The sequence below is a fragment of the Molothrus aeneus genome, chromosome 1 (genome assembly GCF_037042795.1).
Source record: "Molothrus aeneus isolate 106 chromosome 1, BPBGC_Maene_1.0, whole genome shotgun sequence".
In the NCBI taxonomy this organism is placed as follows: Eukaryota; Metazoa; Chordata; class Aves; order Passeriformes; family Icteridae; genus Molothrus; species Molothrus aeneus.
The window spans coordinates 124,572,594-124,590,725 of record NC_089646.1 but is presented as its reverse complement, the minus strand read 5'-3'; the positions used below and the strand labels follow the sequence as shown (position 1 = coordinate 124,590,725).

The 18,132-nt window shown below is 40.5% G+C and overlaps 1 protein-coding gene across 2 annotated transcripts; it reads right to left on the bottom strand.

The window, feature by feature from the left end:
- Nucleotides 1-989: 989 nt before the first annotated feature.
- Nucleotides 990-17,615, bottom strand: CHMP4C (charged multivesicular body protein 4C). Of its 2 annotated transcripts, none has more exons than XM_066547402.1 (5): nucleotides 17,420-17,615; nucleotides 10,205-10,382; nucleotides 8,854-8,968; nucleotides 6,175-6,290; nucleotides 990-3,995 (listed from the first exon to the last, which is right to left on the bottom strand). In XM_066547402.1, the coding sequence occupies exons 1-5, from the start codon at nucleotides 17,613-17,615 to the stop codon at nucleotides 3,941-3,943; spliced, it is 660 nt and encodes a 219-aa protein (XP_066403499.1). In that variant the 3' UTR covers nucleotides 990-3,940. The 2 variants fall into 2 exon arrangements, with proteins under 2 accessions (XP_066403499.1, XP_066403490.1); XM_066547393.1 differs by having other exon boundaries at nucleotides 990-4,005; nucleotides 6,182-6,290.
- Nucleotides 17,616-18,132: the final 517 nt, after the last annotated feature.

Genomic DNA, 18,132 nt, shown 5'->3' with positions numbered 1-18,132 from the left:
GCAGCTATACTTTTCCTGCACAATATACACCTGACTCAACTGTGCTGTGAAGGTCCCCCTCTGCAATGGGGACAGATATGAGAAAATATGACAGCTACCTGAGATTATACTACTTGTAATTCTTAAGATGTGCTGCTAAATAATTTTTGAGAATAAATTTTTCTCCTTTTGTTTCAAAAAAAATTACATAATTAAAATAAATAAGCTCTACATCATGAAAGACAGTGAGATTTTCTAAATATTCCCCCTGCACACTCATCCTGTTCTTCCAACCCCCCACAGCTGTAGACACAGACAGCAGTGCTCATACCATAGCACTTCTTTGGCATTTTGTGACAAAGCCCTTAGGACTTACAAAGAGGAAAAGAGAAGCTGCCCAAGCAATTGAAACCTTTCCACACCAGATAATGAATGGTGGTCCTAAATCACTGCTCCAGCATTTCATACATACATGAATATGTGTATGCACATTAAAGGTGAGACACTATACACACACACACACTTTAAAGAGATTCTAGTAAGATGAATGAAAAAATGCTTTTTGTATTTGTCTTCATCCTTGCCTATCATTTTTTTTAAATTTATTTTTAAAAGACCTGATCATTCTTCCTTTCAAGTAAGGCCTGGAAAGTGAAAAACACGTATTTCTGAAACAATGACAAGATCTTCAGGTCAGAGGGGAGGAGAGGGAGGTATTTTGGATATATTAAATTAAAAGAATTTCTTGCAACCCAATGGTTAAATGTGAAGGAATGCAGCCCAAACACCACAGCTTACACTGGGGTGGGGTATTTTGTTGGATGTTTTTTAAACCAGATCAACTTCAAAGAACTCTAACTGCCTGCTGAAAGATTAATACATCAAAAAAATGTTTCAGAATATTCTCATATCCTTTAAAAGAGCACTATATCCTAATGACAATATAAGGAGGGTACTTACAATTTTGCGTGATAGGAAAAGAAATTTAATAAAATCATGTAACACAAACATGTCACCAAAATATTTATTTACAGTGTGTATATATATACATACATGAATTATATTTACTTTTTATTAATATCTTTCCCCTTTTTAAAGTTATCCAGGTTAAAAATGTCTAAGCTTGTTAGGAGAAAAAAAAGAATCTCAGAATAAATAAGCAACAAGAAAGGAAGTCAGTTATAGTACACCATCTGCTGCCACAGTCCTCCTGTAAAATATATTCCAGTTAATAGGGTACATTTACAATAACACATTGACACTATTCACTCTCGACTGCTTACATACTAAACAAATACCATCTTGGCATGAAGAGAGGCATATGTTCAAATAAGAAAGAGCCATTTGTCCCACTGTTATCTGAATTTACACAGGAAAGAGCCACTCCCTCAGCTGAATTAAATCCCTACAACTCTTTTCCCTTGAAGAAAACTGGTGTAAAAAAAAATATGGCAACAAGCACTCCAGTTACGGAGGTCCAGGGTGCATTTTCCTTTCTGTACATCACTACAGTGTTTCTGAGTATAATTTCACCAACCTCACATCCTGGCCTGTGAACTGGTACATGAGTCTGTCTTTCAGGACTATACACAAGCTTTCAGAGCAGCTCACCTGAATATTCAGTCTCATTTCTTCACCTTTCAAAAGTTTTGTTTTTAAAGTGCTTGGTCTGAACATTAATAAGCTGAACACACCTGAAGCTTCTTCAGCATCAACAAAGGGCCAAAACATTGCTGGTGGTCAGCAGTCAAATGCTGGTTTGCAAAGGAGAAGATCTCTACAGGATTATTTTGTCTCCAGTGAGGGGTGTTCACAAGGAAAATTCTTATTCAAAAACAGCAGGCCTACATTTTCCAAAGCAGACTGAAAGTCACTTTAGTTTCAAAATGGAAGCTTAGAGACCCATTAGGTTGCAGAGCACTTTGAATATGCCAAGTGCTACCTACATAAGAGCTAAGCATTGTTAAACTACTAATTCAAACAAGAACAGAGGCTGGAAGCCAGCTTTTCCAAACTAACTATGGAACTGTGTTGGCATGGCCTCATATTTAGAAATGCCAGAAGTGTCCACAAGCACACTGCCAGCCTTGCACAGTCATACCCCCAGTGTGTGCTAAAATGTTCTGTACACAATTCAGAGACCTGCATAAACTGCACACCTTGAACACAGGATTCAAGCCTGAAGGGTTAGCAAATGGATTTCTAATAACTTTGAATATTTGATATTTTACTAAATATTCCTACTTTCAGGTAGCATCTCATGCTGAATTTCAGCAAGCATTAAAACCAAGTAGCATTTTGTTAGTATTTGGTTTCCTACTCCTTGAGAGGTCAAAATTTATTTTTTAAATTTAAGGCAGCAGTGTCTTTCTTTTTTTTTTACCATGTTTTATTTTGTATTTAAAACAAAAATTAAATAATTCCAGATTTCCTCTACTCTCAACAAAATGGGACAATTTTCTTGGTACCTCCAAATTTTAGGACAGAATTAACACACCCTGTTTTATCCAGTAAGAAAATTATCTGAAGTGGCAAGGCTTGATTCAGCTCTCATACAGATACAATCCAAAAGCAATTCCTCCACAGACAATGAAAGTCCTGAAAAATTCAATCTCTTCTCAGGGTTTATACATTTTGGGTTTCATCCAGTTGGGGCTCAACTTGAAAGGCTCTGAGCAGACCATGTCTAGAAGCAAGTATTTGCTTATCCTTAACCTAAAATCCACTGAAGGCTATTGAAGCCTGCAGGAGAAGGGGTCAGTCTTCTGTTGCTAAAGATCTACAGAAACCAAGTCCACCACTATTCCCCAGGTGGTTTAGTCATCACTAAATTTAAGTTAATTTGAAAACAAGAAACCGAGATGAAGGACTCTGCTTCCTACATCCCTAGGAACTCCACACTGTTCTACTATTTCTTTGTGATTGACAGCAGGGTACTAGCACACAGTTTAAGACTTATTTAATACTTTGTTAACACAAAGCAGCCTATTTAATTTTTGGGCTGTATTTGAACAGCCATCTCTCCATATATGTAGTAGTTTAGCACTCAAGAGTGGCATTTTTTCCTTAGGAAAACACTGTCAGCTAGACAGTAACACACCAACTTTACAAGTAACCCAGAATCAGCTTTTAACCAGGGTTTAAAAAGGCCCTGCAAATACAACACACTGGTATTATTTCCATTCACAAACTGAGTAAGAGAAAAGAACCAGATGCTCAGAAATTAAAACTATTTTGAAATTGTGTAACTAAAAATGTGTTGCTAATTTTGCTTTCCTTGATCACTGTAATTCTGTAACCTAGTCGGAAATAGTCCAAAATAAATTCAAGTTGACCAATAGAAGTGCATGGGACATTTTGGCCAGTTAAAACAAAACAAATAACACATCCCACTTCAATAAGCCTACAGAAGAGCTTCTTCTTAATATCAAGGACACCCTAAGCTGCTCCAGGCAGACTGTTTGAATCTTCATGTCCAACCGAATAGTTATTAGTTCTTGGGCTCAAAGAACTTGCAAGTGAGGACACGTATTAAGCTGTTTTGCTAATATTTAAATAGTCTGAACCAAATAACCCTCTGGTTATAGGGCCCTGATGACTTTCTTAACTTTCTCATTTCAAAAATGAATCCAGCTGTGAGCATATGTGAGGCACATGGGGGTTTTACAAACCAAGAGATATGGTAAGATAGTGCCTATTAAAAACTAATACTAATAATAAAACAAATCTCTTGATGAGGCTGAAAGAAAAATTATGCCTGAAGGTTTAGGCAAGTATTTAATTCTTTTGTTTGCTGGTTTTTAAGCTAGTTTTGTAATATGGCAGTAACACAAGTCTCAGCAAGATGTGCCATAAAAAACCCCGGCCTGTATGAAATGCAACCACAGCGTGGTTATAAAACAGCAGTACAGCTCTTTACATTCTGCACTATAATGTTTGGTGTTATAAAAAGACCATGCTCTTATGAAGCCCAGGCAGCCAGTTTCTTCATTTCATCTTCATCCTCTGCTTTTTTCCTGGTTGATGCTGCAGATAAAGAGACAATAATCATCAACTAATGTAACAGTCAGAACCATTCTATCTGTTAGCATGAGGACTTGCATAGTGCTTTTCTGTTTGAAGATCTCAGACCAATTTACTGAGTAGCAAGCTGAACATAAATAATGCAGGAATGAAGCTTATAAGAGATGTGACTATTTTGCCCCATCATTATTTTGTATAGAACCCTAAAGTTCACAATATAGTCTGACGTCATTCCTACTGAAAGACTCACACAGAAAAAATATTTAATTTCTAAAGGTTGTCACAGCCAGAAAAGGTCCACAAGAATGCTGTCAGTTCTCTCACCACCATGTAAATGAGCAAAGTGACCTATCCTGGCCAGCTGCACATCCTGCTACCTTTCCAAATAGTGCTGAGAGGTTCTGCACGTGCAAGTCTCTGGATGAACTCGCCTCATTTTAATGGGTGGGGTCATTTATTAAATGGAGAAAGACATTCCTGAACTTGCTTTGCTCAGGTGACATCAGTTAATTGCTGTGGTCACTGCAACAATTCCCAGCTCTGTATCAGGACCTACACACACTTTGTACCCAAATCTCCTATCCCACATCATCTGCATTCACTAACCTAAAACCTCACCCAAACTGTCATTTGCTGACCTGCAAACTAGATGCTCAAGAGCCAAGGTTCAGCCTCAGGCTGCCTCCTCCATTTGTGGGCTGTGCACATCAGGACTGGCATCTCTCCACCGACCAGTGGAACACTGTTGGTGGGTCCAACACCTTCCTGTGCACCTTCACAGCAGCCAGCTGGCTCCCACCTGAGACAGCTGCAGGGCCAGGAGCCGCTCTCTAGAGGGAAACTGCAACTACCACCTTCAGGGACTAGGGCTGGGAGAAGCACTTGGGGGACCACAGCTTCAGTCCCTCTTCTGCAAGTGTCACAGGTTCACTGCGTGATTGGGGAAGGTCACTATGCCTCGCTTCATTGCGGTTTCCTCATCTTCAAAATCAGGAGGGCAACATGCATCTCCAATTAGAAGCATTATAAATCCATCAACTGGTCTGACTTTGCTGTTGCTGTGTAACAGTAAGCATAAAACATAAGCCAGTTTTTCACAGCCTTGAACTATATAATTGTAACCAGCTCATCTTGCCTAAAGCAGCCATACAGATGGATGTAGAAAATTAAAATAGTGAGAAGCACATGGAAATGGTCTGGGTTTAATAAAAATTTCAACTGGCACAGCTGGATCTGCATCTGGAAGACAATGTATGAACAAATCATAAATGGCCAGACTGAATTTTCTCTGTTTTTCTAAATCCCTTTTTTTTTTACTAGCTGTTCTGCAGCTGAGTTCAGTAGATGAGGCCACAGTCTCAGCTTGAACATTTTAAACTGCTTCTCAGGGTTTAAGTGTCATCTGCCAAAACACATATCATAGTATCTGAGTTGAGCTGGTCTGGGTAACCTGTTCTGTAGCAGAAACCATAAGCCACCTGTGCCACATGTGTGCTGTCCTTACCATCAAGTATTTATATTCTTTTACTAATGTCAGTACACAGCAAGTCTTTCAACTGACAGTGAAAAGTGTAGTAAAAGTTGACTGCCTCTGGCTGAATTCAAAAGGAACAGGGCTGAACTACAGAGAAATAAAACTACAGCTTAATACCAGGAATAAGCCTGTTCAGTACAAAGAAAGCAAAGGAATGAACATATGTCTTTAAATATGTACTTCTCGATGCCTCCTTCATTTCTAATTAAAATTCCAGTGGAAAATATCAAACCACTACCCTGCAAAGCTGGATCTTTATGACATAAACATTTGGAATCTAGGTCAGACTCTAATTGAAAGAGACTAAGGATTTAATTGCCAAAAGGAAAAAAAAGGCAAAAAAGATTATTCCTCAATGATCTCACTACATTTCAGTAGGAAATTCATCAGTATATGTGCAAGGTCAAGTTCCCCAAATTTGTCACCCCAAATCTACAGAGAATTTGGTCCTAAATGCTTTCACAGAACAAAATGGAATCCCATTCTGCTTTTTCTGTTAAGCAGATACAAAAACAGGAAAAGGAATTTGTAACATTTGAAAAGTTATAACAGAGTTAATGCCTATCTGAAACCCTCTCTTCTTCTTCCCCTTCTCCCAGCATGGCTTAATCATGAGAAACATAAAATGGCAAGCAGGCACTTTACCAGGGCGAGAAGGCAGCGATGTGGACGGAACACTTGGCAACCTGACATCTCTCATTCCCTTGTTCAGTTCTTCCTGCTCCAATTCTTCTAATTCTGCCATCAACTCATCCTAAATTCAAGGAAAACATTATTTACAAATTCTGACAGTGATTACACGCAAGGGCACATTAAACCACCGTGAAGCAAAGTACTACTGAAAAAACAGTTTACACCTGAAAGAACATAACAAGAAACAGCATATTAAATGTGCAGTTTTTACTAAGTATGGGCAATTAAGTAAACCTTAATTGAACACTGAAAATAGGACAATGAAAGTTAGAAACAGGACAAGGAATAAACTTAAAAACAAAACTAACACCAGTACAATACATGCCAAAAAGTCAAATACGGGAGTAAGAAGCCTCTCTGCTCTCTACTGTCCTCAGGTTTGTTCCAAATCTAGAGCCTGTACTCTTCAATGGATTCTAACTTTAATGTGCCATTTCTCCCACTTCAAAAGGCAAAGACCTTCCACTGGTTATAAGGCAGACTGTCATTAAACATTATGCTTCAGCCCTATCATGTAAGTCCAGAATTATGTGTGATTTCAAAGCAGCACTGGAGCCAACACTGTCCTCCTGGGTCCTGTTATTCACTCTTGAAGCACACAGCACTTGTGGGCTTTTAGGTGCAGAGGCTGATTTGGACAGATGATCTAATCCACTTCTACAGTGCTAAAAATAAAAAGCCTGTAAGCTTTTTAAAAAAGCAAGGAACTTATTCCTCAGCTGAAGTTTTCCAAAGAAAGGAAGCTAAATGCTACATATACGTGGAGAAATGGATCTTTGCCACATTGATAAAATGGTTTAAAAGAAGTAATGGGCAAAAACAGCCTGGAGAAGGGTGGGGTAAGTGTCAAAAAAATAGTAAAGTAAGAGCTATTAGATACTGAAATGGGCTTTGCCTACACATTTATACTTTGTTTATCACAAATGTAGAAGTTTAAATGATAGTTGCATAGCCACCACAGGACTTTACACCTGCATTTACTTTCTCATGGTTTTATAATTTAAGGCAAACATACACTATGCCAACCCAGAGAGAAGGAACTCTTATGATTCTGTGCCTGTCTGGAGCAGGAGAAATCACATGCTTCCATGGTCTCCTTACAGCCACGGTACATATGTGAAGAGAAAATGCATACAAATGCATGGGAAAAACATCCTTTAAAAAAATTAAATTAAATACTATCTTTCAACACTAACCAACTTACATCCCAGAAATTAAGTCATTGATTCTAGCATTCTTAAGGTGCAGTAGCCTGCAAATCAGGTTTCCCTGTTACTGCCAAGTGCTCTAACTATTAGACTCCTACCAAAAGCTGGCACAACAATGCTCCAAGTGACAGGGGCTTATTTCCCAAACAGGAACAATGCACATCAGCTTCAACTGGTATCCCTTAGGAACTTCCAGGTCAATCTACAACATGCTTACTAAGCCTAGACTCCAAAAAGTTAAGCACTGTTGAAAAGTAAGACACTGTACAGATGTTTGGGGTGGGAGGATGTTTTTCAATTGTTTGAAGCTCGGGCCAAATCCCATTCCTTGTGCCAGTAATGCCTAAATGTTTCTTGGAAAGTCGATTTACATTCAAAGGGGAAATAAAGGAAAACAGATAATGGGAACAAAATACAAAGAATCATAATTATTTTCAACAAATTAGAGCTGTTGAGAAACTTCCTCTTCCTCCCAGTCAAGCAAATATGTGCAATATAGCATTTATATTTTCCTTTGTTGTCCATTTGGGAACATAGGAACAAATTAGTTGGGAATACAGTGAGTGGTTTGAGTATTCAGGACATTCTTCAAATGATTCTTAGAGCTTGGCCATTTTGAAACAAAATTGAAAAACAAAACAAAAGTGGTTGTGATATTGAGCTTGACACCCATCTCTGCAGATTACAAGAATTTTGAGTAACCTTGACCCTTGAGTCCTCAACTATGGTTGGATCAGAAATAAGTTTAGATGTACAAAATCAAATCTAGGGGCACAGGATGAAAGCTACTGCAAAAAATTTTGAGAAGGTCCTAAATGCCTTGGGGGGCTTTCAGGAGAAAAGATCCTTAGAATGAAGCCTTATTGCCTCCAACAGGTATTACTTCTACCTATCAGAGCTACTTCTGTGGTCTGGACAACAGGTAAAAGAACCTGCCTCTCAAAGCACTAAAAATGACCTTAAAAAAATGGTCCAAATATTCAGAATTATGAACAGCAGCCTGTCCATGACATAGGGACATGCACTTAAGTCAAATGGATGTCTATTTGGAGCAACAGAAAATTACACGTTTCAGTGTCCACTTGGAGTAGTACAAATTACATGTTTTAGTGACCTTCTTCCAAGGCTCAAATGAGAACAATAACTACAGGAGCGCAGTTAAAAATGCTTTTCTTAAAATTGATATGAAAATAAAAATTTTTTTCTATTTTTACATTTACAGATTTTTATTTAGTAAATTATATATATTTTTATATAATGATTTTATTTAACTTTTATATTTATAATAAAATTATACAATTGTCCTAGATAGGGTAAGCTAGAACCAAGGAATTTCACATCCACACTTCTTGAGAAACAAAGCACTGCACAGCAGAATAACTATGGAGTTAAAACTCACAGGCCTGAAGTACTAACCTCATCAAACTCATCACCAAAGGTGGCTCGGTTTGAGATAGCATCTGAAATTTCCTGGGCAACATCTTGCTGTTCAGTGATATCTTGCATCAAATCATCGATTTTGTCCAAATCCCTGGCAAGGTAACATGGAAACATTTTTTAAAAGATGTATCATTCAAATCCTACAGAACACACTCACTTGAACAGACCCTGTTTTCTTTATATGCCCATGACTCTATAAACAGCAGCATTCACAGGGAATAATTTTCCCCACCCACACCCAGTCCAGCTACTTCCATGTTGGGATTACAACAAAGGTGAAACTGCAGCAGAGTGTGTCTCTCCCTCTCTGTGCTCCTCATACCTCTGCCAGCCAGTCACAGCCCATGGGCAGATCCCCCCAGGTCAGCATCTTTACAGGCCTTTTGGTACTTAAAGGGGTTTTTTAAGAAAGATGGGGATAAACATTTACATGGCTTGTTGTGAAGGGCAGAGGGTAACAGCTTTAATCCAAAAGAGGGTCAATTTAGATTTGATTCAAGGAAGAAGCTTTTTACAAAAGACAGTGGTGAAGCACCAGCACAGGTTGCCCAGAGATGGTGGATGCCCCATCACTAGAAACATCCAAGGCCAGGTTGGATGGACCCTGAGCAACCTGATCTAGTTGAAGATGTTCTCTTCACTGCAGGTGTTTGGACAGGATTATCTTTAAATGTCTCTTTGAACCCAAACTATTCTATGATTTTATGGATCTTTTTTGATGTTAAGCTTTCACCAGAACTGGGGAGAACTTAATAGAATTGTACCCCATTTAAAGGTTTCCCTTTATTGTTAACTTCGTTATTGTTTCAGTTCCTGTTTATTTCTCCCAGAACAAGCCTTCTGATTTAACTGTTTATTCAGGTAGAAAAACACCCCTTGAAACAATATAGGATGTATGAAAAAAAAAAAAAAAAAGAAAAAGAATTCTTTTTTTGGGGAGTGGTGGGGAAAGGGGGTGCATTTAATTAGTACTTTAGTACTTTGAGTCCCACAGTCCAGCTTATGGATTCTGAGGAAAAGAGTCCACCTAGTTTCTATGACTAGATTTTCTTCTAGACAAACCAAGGGCAGAGGCCACTCTCCACTGCCAAGACAGACTGAAAAAAACAGATCTCACCAGTTAAGTGAACTTCCTTCTAGATTTATTGTTAGGGAAAGATATTTTTCTGCCAAATATAACACTGTAGCACTAACAGCATTCCTGACATTCAATGCCTGAACCAAAAATGAAGTCAAAACTATCTAACTTGATACAACAGTCTGTAGTAATGGAATAATTTGAAAGGGGTTAGTAAATTCAACTTGGAAGCTACTAGAAAACACTTACATATTTTCATGTACTTTTTTCATAGCTTGTGCAGCATAACCCATATTCTTGAGCACTTCTGTGTTGGTGTGGGAATTTTCCAATGCCTCTCTCTGGAACTCAATGGTCGAAAGTGTCCCATCAATTTGATTCAACTGTTTCTCATACCTCTTTTTTCTCTTCAGTGCTTGTAAGGCAGCTGGAATGGGAAGAGGCAAAGTGCATTGTGTGTTTTCATAGCAAATGCAAGGACAAGTAGTTCAGCACCAAGCTGACCTGCAGAATTTATAATTTTCACCCTCCTACCTTACTACGAGGGAGACAAACTTTGACCACACCAGATCAGCAGCCTGTTAATCACCAATAGGCTGTTGCATGAATATGCTGGGAAGCCTCTTTTAGAATAACTCCTTTTAGCACCACAAGGAAAAGCAGCTTCTTCCTCCACTGTGGGAGATCTTGAACTCCATCCTGTGCACACAAGCAAACCAGGGAAGATGGGAAGGAAAAAGAAAAACATCAGAGAGAAGTCAGAAGGGAAGAAGCAGAAGACAGAATAAAAGAATAAGCTGCAAAATGTAAGTAAAACCTAAGGAAGACAGTGTAAGAAGATCTGCCATGAAAACCACAACTCCACCAATGGTGCTTTCTAAACTTTGTCTCAGCAGCAGTAACTGTGAAGTGCAACAGAGGGCTCAAATGGCCCAGCTAGGCAGAAGGGTTAGATCAGAGGAGGATTTGCATTTCTCCAGCTTTTATCGCCTCTATTTCTTAACAATCACTTAGGAACGTGATCTTTAAACCTTAGAATTTAAAAACACGAAGAACTTTGTAGACCCGGCACAGCCAAATCCAGCTACACACCATTATCTTTGTAAATTGTCGAGATTAGTCTTTTATATTCTCTAAGTTACGAGCAGCGTACTCTGCCCAGAGTAAATCATTACCAGAATAAATGCACGCGACATGCATGAGGGAGAAAAGAACTTTCTCTTGGCCTTAGGGTGTGGAACACACACAATTTTGCCACAAGCATTTCCTAATGATAGTCCTTTCCAAACTACACATGTGCCAGGCTAAAAATCCCACCAAACAAAACAAGAGACTGAGTTAATTCATTGTTTGGCTTCTTTCAATGCCATTAGCACCCCCATTCCTTCCCTTGTCTCTACATTTTTTAAACAGATTCAGAGCCTGCAAGCTCTGAGGCCCCCCCCAAACTCAACCAACAGCAGCAGCCACTGCTGTGATCCTGTAAAAACTGCCCATGTGCAATAACACTGCACCTTGACACTGGGGTACACAACTTTTCAAATAAAATTAGGATTCCCCCAAGGAGGGCACAAACATTTATGGTGTGCAATAACACACTAAAAAAAAATTACTGCTTTGTTGACAAGATAATCAAAATTGCTCATCATGAGCTGCTCAAGGACAGGCATTCACACAGGCCAAGATGCCTTCCACCACCTGCAGTGAGACGTTTCAGGACAGCAAACCACAATCCCAACAGATTAATCATGGCATTCAAACCCAAGATTTTCCCAGGTTTTGGGGGATGGTTCAAAGATCATGCATATTCTGAAGAAGTTGCACAAACACCAGATGATGTCATGCACATGGCAAATGTAAGAATTGTAAAATTCTCATGCACATGGCAAATGTAAGAATTGTAAAATTCTCACTGGCAATTCTAAAATACTTAATTTTTATTTAACCCCAAACAATGCTTACCTACTTATTATTTCCTTACTTAATTATGCTTAGTGTTGGTAGAGTTAAGACACCAGCCACTTCCTTTTTCTTAGCTTCCATTGGATCAACTGTAACCCTGGACTCTTAGGTTAGGAAGACAGAGGCTCAAGACAAATGTAACAGTCTGAAACTATGCATAACACCAGCTGGGCCAGAGAGGACTCTGAGGCCCTGTGGACACTGAGGAGCACTCAGCTGGAGCAGGCATCTACCATGGGGCAGTCTTTCTAGTCAGTGTTCCTCAGAAATGGGACTCTGCAATGGTGCTGTTATTATTGGCTGCTCACAGAGAAAATGGATTTCCTCAGTTACACACAAAGCAGTTTTCAAAATCCTGAAGATCATCTAATTAAACCACACCCAAATCAAGAAAACACAGGAGAAGCTAAACTCTCTTTATTTCAGCTATTCATAAGCAGCTTTTCCTAATTATAGTGGTGCAAGATATTATCTTCATTCTCTTTGGTTTTACCAGTGATTTACAGAATAAAGCAGTCCATAGGAAATAAATTCATACTCCTTCCTTACCAACCAAAGCAGTGTAAATTCTCACACCACACTATATGATTTTCGTGATTGTGTTAAATGAATGCCCTTTATTGCTACAGTAGCTCGTATCACTAATTTATGAGAATTTCCTTGTTATTTGAAATCTATTTTCCTATGTTTTACAAAGTACCTAGAATTTTTAGTGCTTTTCTACTGCATATTAGAAGCATTTTTAAATTTGTGTGCAAGTTTTACAGAACTGAAATGCTTCTGCTTTATAATGCTACCACATTCTAATTACCAAACTGGAGAATAATGTATCTATTAAAATATAATGAAATTGAGTAGAGAACACAAACTCACTTCACTGAAGGTCTAAGAATGGCACTGAAAAATGGTGTTCCCCATTCCAAAGATCTCAAAGAAGGAAGACAGCCTGGAGAGGATGAGTTTGAGCAGAGGCAGAGTCTGAGGAAGCAAGTGTAATTAACATCAATTCATTCAGGAAGAGGTGGAGGGCTTCTCCCGGAAAAAAAAAAAACATAAAAGCAGACTCATACACTTTTTCTTTTGTGTTCCAAAAAAGCCAATTCAACTCCTGATTTTTTTAATGTCAGGACTTGGCTGGGCTTTAGCACATTTCCTGAACTGAATCCAGTAAGCAGGATACAGCTCATAGATCAGGAACCACTGTTTTTAATATGAGTTTTTATTTTATAGTCAAGGTGTCTGGAACAAAAGGAGACTATGATGTCAGTTTAAGTTTGCATATTAATGAGCTCCTTTTATTAACGTACAGAAGAGTGCTTTCCCAATATTGCTACAATGCTGACACTTTATTAAGGAAGAAGAAATGGCCAGCCTGGCAATAAGTATCCTGGCCACAATGAATATCCAGATTTCAAAAGGAAAAACAGAAGTAATGACATAGGAAGAGTTGTGCACCCTCCTCATGGTTTCATGACAGATCAGACTGAAAAGCAACAGTGCAGTAATACCATTTTTACCTGTCAAGCACACCACCAACACCCATCAGTACAGAAAGCACCAACTATCTCATCATCTTCTGAAGCAGAAATAAAACAATTGTCTAATAATCCTTATAATTCCCATGAGGAAACTACTGAAGTAGGAAAAGAATATTTCTTCTGAAGATGTAACACCACAGTGAAAATACCAGGTATCACTCTTGGACACAGTTCACACACCTCCACCTCAGGCCTGCAAGGGATTCATGGACTGCAGCTTCTGATCTCCCTCACTCCAGGGACAAACAAAGGCAATAAAAATCATAGGACCCGAATTAGGCTCATTATCAGCACTCATAGTCCTTAAAGCCTTGTGGAGGAAGCCACAAGCAGTTACAACTGAGGAGCTAAATCAAGAATAATAAAGAGCTGGACCAGTTATAAGTATTCCAGTTCATGGCAAGACACTTGAAATGTGATCCTGCAAGTCAGAGAACAGTCACTGTAACTCACAGAGCAAAGACACACCAAGGGCTTTCCTTCATGTCTTTGCCAGAACCCCTCCTTCCCAACCTATCCCACAGCCTGCGGTAGGCGTGACTGTCCAGTCCCCCACAGCACACACCTACCACACCATTGTTTGGCTTCCACAGCCTCCCGGGCACACCCGGCTCATTGAAAAGGAATGCTACACGGCTACATAAGCCCTGCCCAATCGCAACACACAACATATTTAGCAGCATCTACTTGTGAAACCCTCCCTGTTATTCCCACTTTCTTCATAGGTTTTGTCTTCAGTAGTACTATGTCGTTCTTTATGGTTAATATTTAACCCTGTTCTGGATGGTTTATCTTAACTTTATTATTTTTATTAATTTTTTTAATGTTTTTAGGATCTGTGAAGGACATCAGGCTGAAACAACACACATTCATGTGTATGTTATTTTCACAATTACAGGCATGCTCCAGAAAACACACTTCCTTTTAAACAAAGTTTTCAAATATTCAGTATCACTTCCTGTTCTTGAAATTTTCTTCTATGTCCTTTAAAATAATGGATAAGAAAAGCCAATGTATGCATGGAGTCGGCAGCTATGCATTGGCTGAAACTGAGAAACCCCCAAAAAAAGCAGAGCAAGAGATTTTAAAAAAGAGTTTGTTCCTGGAATGGAGAGACATTAGAGTTCAGTGCTAACTGTGAAAAAAATATTGTTTCTCATGATAAATTCTTCAGGAAGAATTTCAGCATACAAAAAACCCTGAAGTGGTGTACCTTCAATCAGATATTAATGGGGAATGCTGGAAATACAGCACATCAAAAGTATAGCTAATTTCAGATTAGGTATAGGAACTGCAGAGATACTTCATAAAGGAAAAGCCAGGAGTATTTCAGTGATGTTTCACATCTATGGCATAGCTAATGCATTACAGCTTTTAAATCAAGTTAAGCCTACGGATGTCACATGAAACCCATTCAAGAGTCATATGAAGTCATGAGAAATTGCTGGTGCTTGAATCTGCTCTCTCTTGTGTTGGTGCAACTGACTCACACTCATGCACCTATAAATCAAGTGAGATCACACTAATTTGCTAATTTTCTATCCCTAGATACATCTTGCTCCAGTTGCAGGCAGCTCCATTTTAGTTTCCCTAGGCTTCTACACAGATGCAATGAAGAAAAAAAAAGCTACATTAAATTACTAGTGATGTCCCTCAAAAACACTCACTTCCTCACTTCAACAAGGCAATGTAGATTAAAACATTTATTTTCTCATTTGTATGTATGTTTACATAATGTTACAAGAGGTGGTGGTTAGCATAGATTTTCTCTGACTATACAGTACTACAGACCAGCTAATATAATGTCAATGTAAATCAACAGTAATTAAACTGTAAAGCAATTGGCATATCAGATGAAGATATATTATTGGGGATTTAAGTTCACTGACTATCCTGCTAAATTTAAGCACTTTGGCACAGCAAGGTTATATTTTAAACAATATATGGTTCATATTGTTTCTCCTCTGACTGAACTTAGGTCATCCCATTTTGGTTTTAGAACCATTTTTGGCATGAATAAAAACTGCCCCACTGCCCTTTCAGCCCTACTCTTGCCTCTTTACTGTTCTTAACTGTAGGTCCCAGATCAAATGACAAAATCAAAGGCAGTTATTTCTAACCACAATCAGCTCAACACTAGTTTGTAATACAACTCCATGAACACTGTAATAGATAAAAAACTAGGGCAATGGCATATTGAAACAACAATCTTCAGATATCAAATGCTGCATGCCTGAAGCAAAAGGCCAACACACACCTGAAACCACCATCAACCAGCTGAGTTCAAGATGAAGCAGATCCACCTTTTCCCAACAAATTCTGATTCCTGTCTGTGCCCCACTCTCTCCTTCCTAGGTGCACAAGCACTCATGTAGCTACCAGGTCAGCTGGATAAGTGGAACTTAAACCATCCTGGGTAAAAAGCATAACCCAGACAAAGAAAACCACAATATTTTACAATATCCAGCTTTCTGAAACACACCTTCAGGGAGCTCTGCTAAGGGAAAGGAAGGGAGCAGCACAAGGACAGGAGCGAGGCAGGAAATGCTGCTTCTTTCTGCAAATGTGCCAGGTTATATTTCAGGTTTGGGATGAAATTCCAGGGCAGAGTGTCTGGATTTAACCAGGAATTGCTACAGTCATAGGAACCAACCTGTTTGCTTGTACCAGCCCTGCAGCTCAGGCTTTTGCACAATGAATTCAGCCCCAGGAGCCACCTGGTCACTTTGTCCCATAGCAAATTAGCTTCCAGCTGGATCACCTTCCTGAACTAGCTCACTGTGACAGTACAGAGGTGCCAGTACCTGGACAAAGGACCAAGAGACACTCCAGCTGAAGCCAGGGGAGTAGAAAGTGACAATTGGGACAATTGTAACAGCTCCCATCCTCTTGAGCAGCTCAGTCAAGCTCTCAACTGACTTTACTCCCTCGCCTGTGTCTTCAAATCTGTCCCATCTTGACTCGCAATTTTAAATCCATTTTAACTAAAAGTTAGTTTAGTTAGACTGCCTTTTGCTAATAATTATTAAATGCTAAAGTATTACAAATACATTAGAGGGCTAACCAGGACACCTCTAACACACAGCTCCACACAAGTTCAAAGTTACAGGGCATTATTTTATGAATTACTGAGTAACAGAACAAGCAGGCGAAAGACCTACTTTCTTGTTACATCACAAATCTTTAATTCAAAATATTCTTCTTCTGTTATTAAGTATTTAAATTAAAATACAGCTCAGGCAAACAGGCCTCCATGCGACTTCAGGAAGTAATTAACTTGTTTCTCTGAGGCCTGTATATCCCCAAGACACTGACTACCATCATGTGCTTCCCAGGGGTGACATCAGTATACACAGGAGCCAGGCTTTCTGACCCCTTAGCATCCTCTCCTTTGTAGCTAATAGTGTCCCAAAGCAGTAGCCACTAAGCTATCATTCTTTTTTTTGGTTGCCTGTATACTTCTTACATTATTTGGACAAATCACTTTGTTGCTCAGTTGTCAGCAATGGGGATAATGTGCATTGATTCGTGAATGTACAGGAGATCCACACATCCTTCATCTCGTTCGTCACCTGCCCAGCCAATGCTGAGCCCCCAAACAGCGATTCCCTCCCCTGCTGAGCAGCAGTACTTTGCCCTCCGTGTATCCAGCCAGTACCGTGTGGTACAAAGCACGAACAGGAGAATCGCACAGGAAACCACAGACAATAAATTTTTGAGGATTAACAAATCCCCATCCCGCTATATGAATCCTCAGTTCATTAAACACGAATCGATGCCCAACCACCATCCCGCCTGGTGTGTGGTGATACTTGCTCGGAGCCCAGGGCCGAAGCGCAGCGCACACCAGCGGTGCCAGGTGACCCGGCCCAGCCGCAGCCCCGGCGAGAGCCGAGTGCCCCCGTAGCCAGGGCGCTCCAGCCCCGGGAGGGATTCAATCGCGCGGGGCCCGGCCGGCACTCACCTCGCTTGTTCTTGGTGCCGTGCTGCCGGGCTACCGCCAGCTCCCGCTCGATCCGCGTCTCCAGGTACTCCTGCTTCTTGCTGAGCATCTCCTCCGTCTCCCGCAGCCGGGCCAGCGCCTCCTGCGGCGAGGGACCCCCGCGGCCCTTGGAGCCGGCCGAACCGCCCCCCTTGAAGAATTTGGAGATCTTGCTCATGGCGGCGATCCCAGCTTGGCACCCACCGACGGAAAGGTCTGGCCAGCCCGGTCCTCAGGAGCCTCCCTGCGCAGCACACGCCGTGACAGCACTTCCTCGGCCCAAGGGCGGCGGCACCGCACCTGGCGGCGGGGCGGGCCCGGGGGCGGCTCCGCGGAGGCCGAGCTGCCGCTGCCCTCAGCCAGCGCCGGGCAGGGCGGCGGGAGGAGCCGGCGAGCTCCGCGGGACAGCCGCAGGGTCCCGGGTCGGGCCGGCGCTGCGGACGCGGCTGCGAGTTTGTGCTTCCCCCCTACTTTTTTCCCGTGTCACAGAATGGCAGAATGCACAGTGGGTCATCTGGTCCAACCTCCCTGCTCATACAGGGTGATCCTAGAGCGGCTCAGTATCACCAGGGAGAGAGATTGCACATCTCTGGGCAACCTGTTCGATTGCATGGTCATCCACACAATAAAAATGTTCTTCCTCGTATTCCGGTGGAAATTCCTGTGCATCGGTTTCTGCTTGTTGCCTCGTCGTA

What these genes read in the sequence shown, in the direction of transcription:
- CHMP4C (XM_066547393.1), bottom strand. Translation starts at nt 17,615, where the DNA reads ATGAGCAAGATCTCCAAATTCTTCAAGGGGGGCGGTTCGGCCGGCTCC. An exon ending in AAAAAAGTACATGAAAATAT is followed by an intron (nt 8,969 to 10,204) that starts GTAAGTGTTTTC and finishes TTACCTTGCCAG; the next exon opens with GGATTTGGACAAAATCGATG. An exon ending in TTGGTGATGAGTTTGATGAG is followed by an intron (nt 6,291 to 8,853) that starts GTTAGTACTTCA and finishes CCTTGAATTTAG; the next exon opens with GATGAGTTGATGGCAGAATT.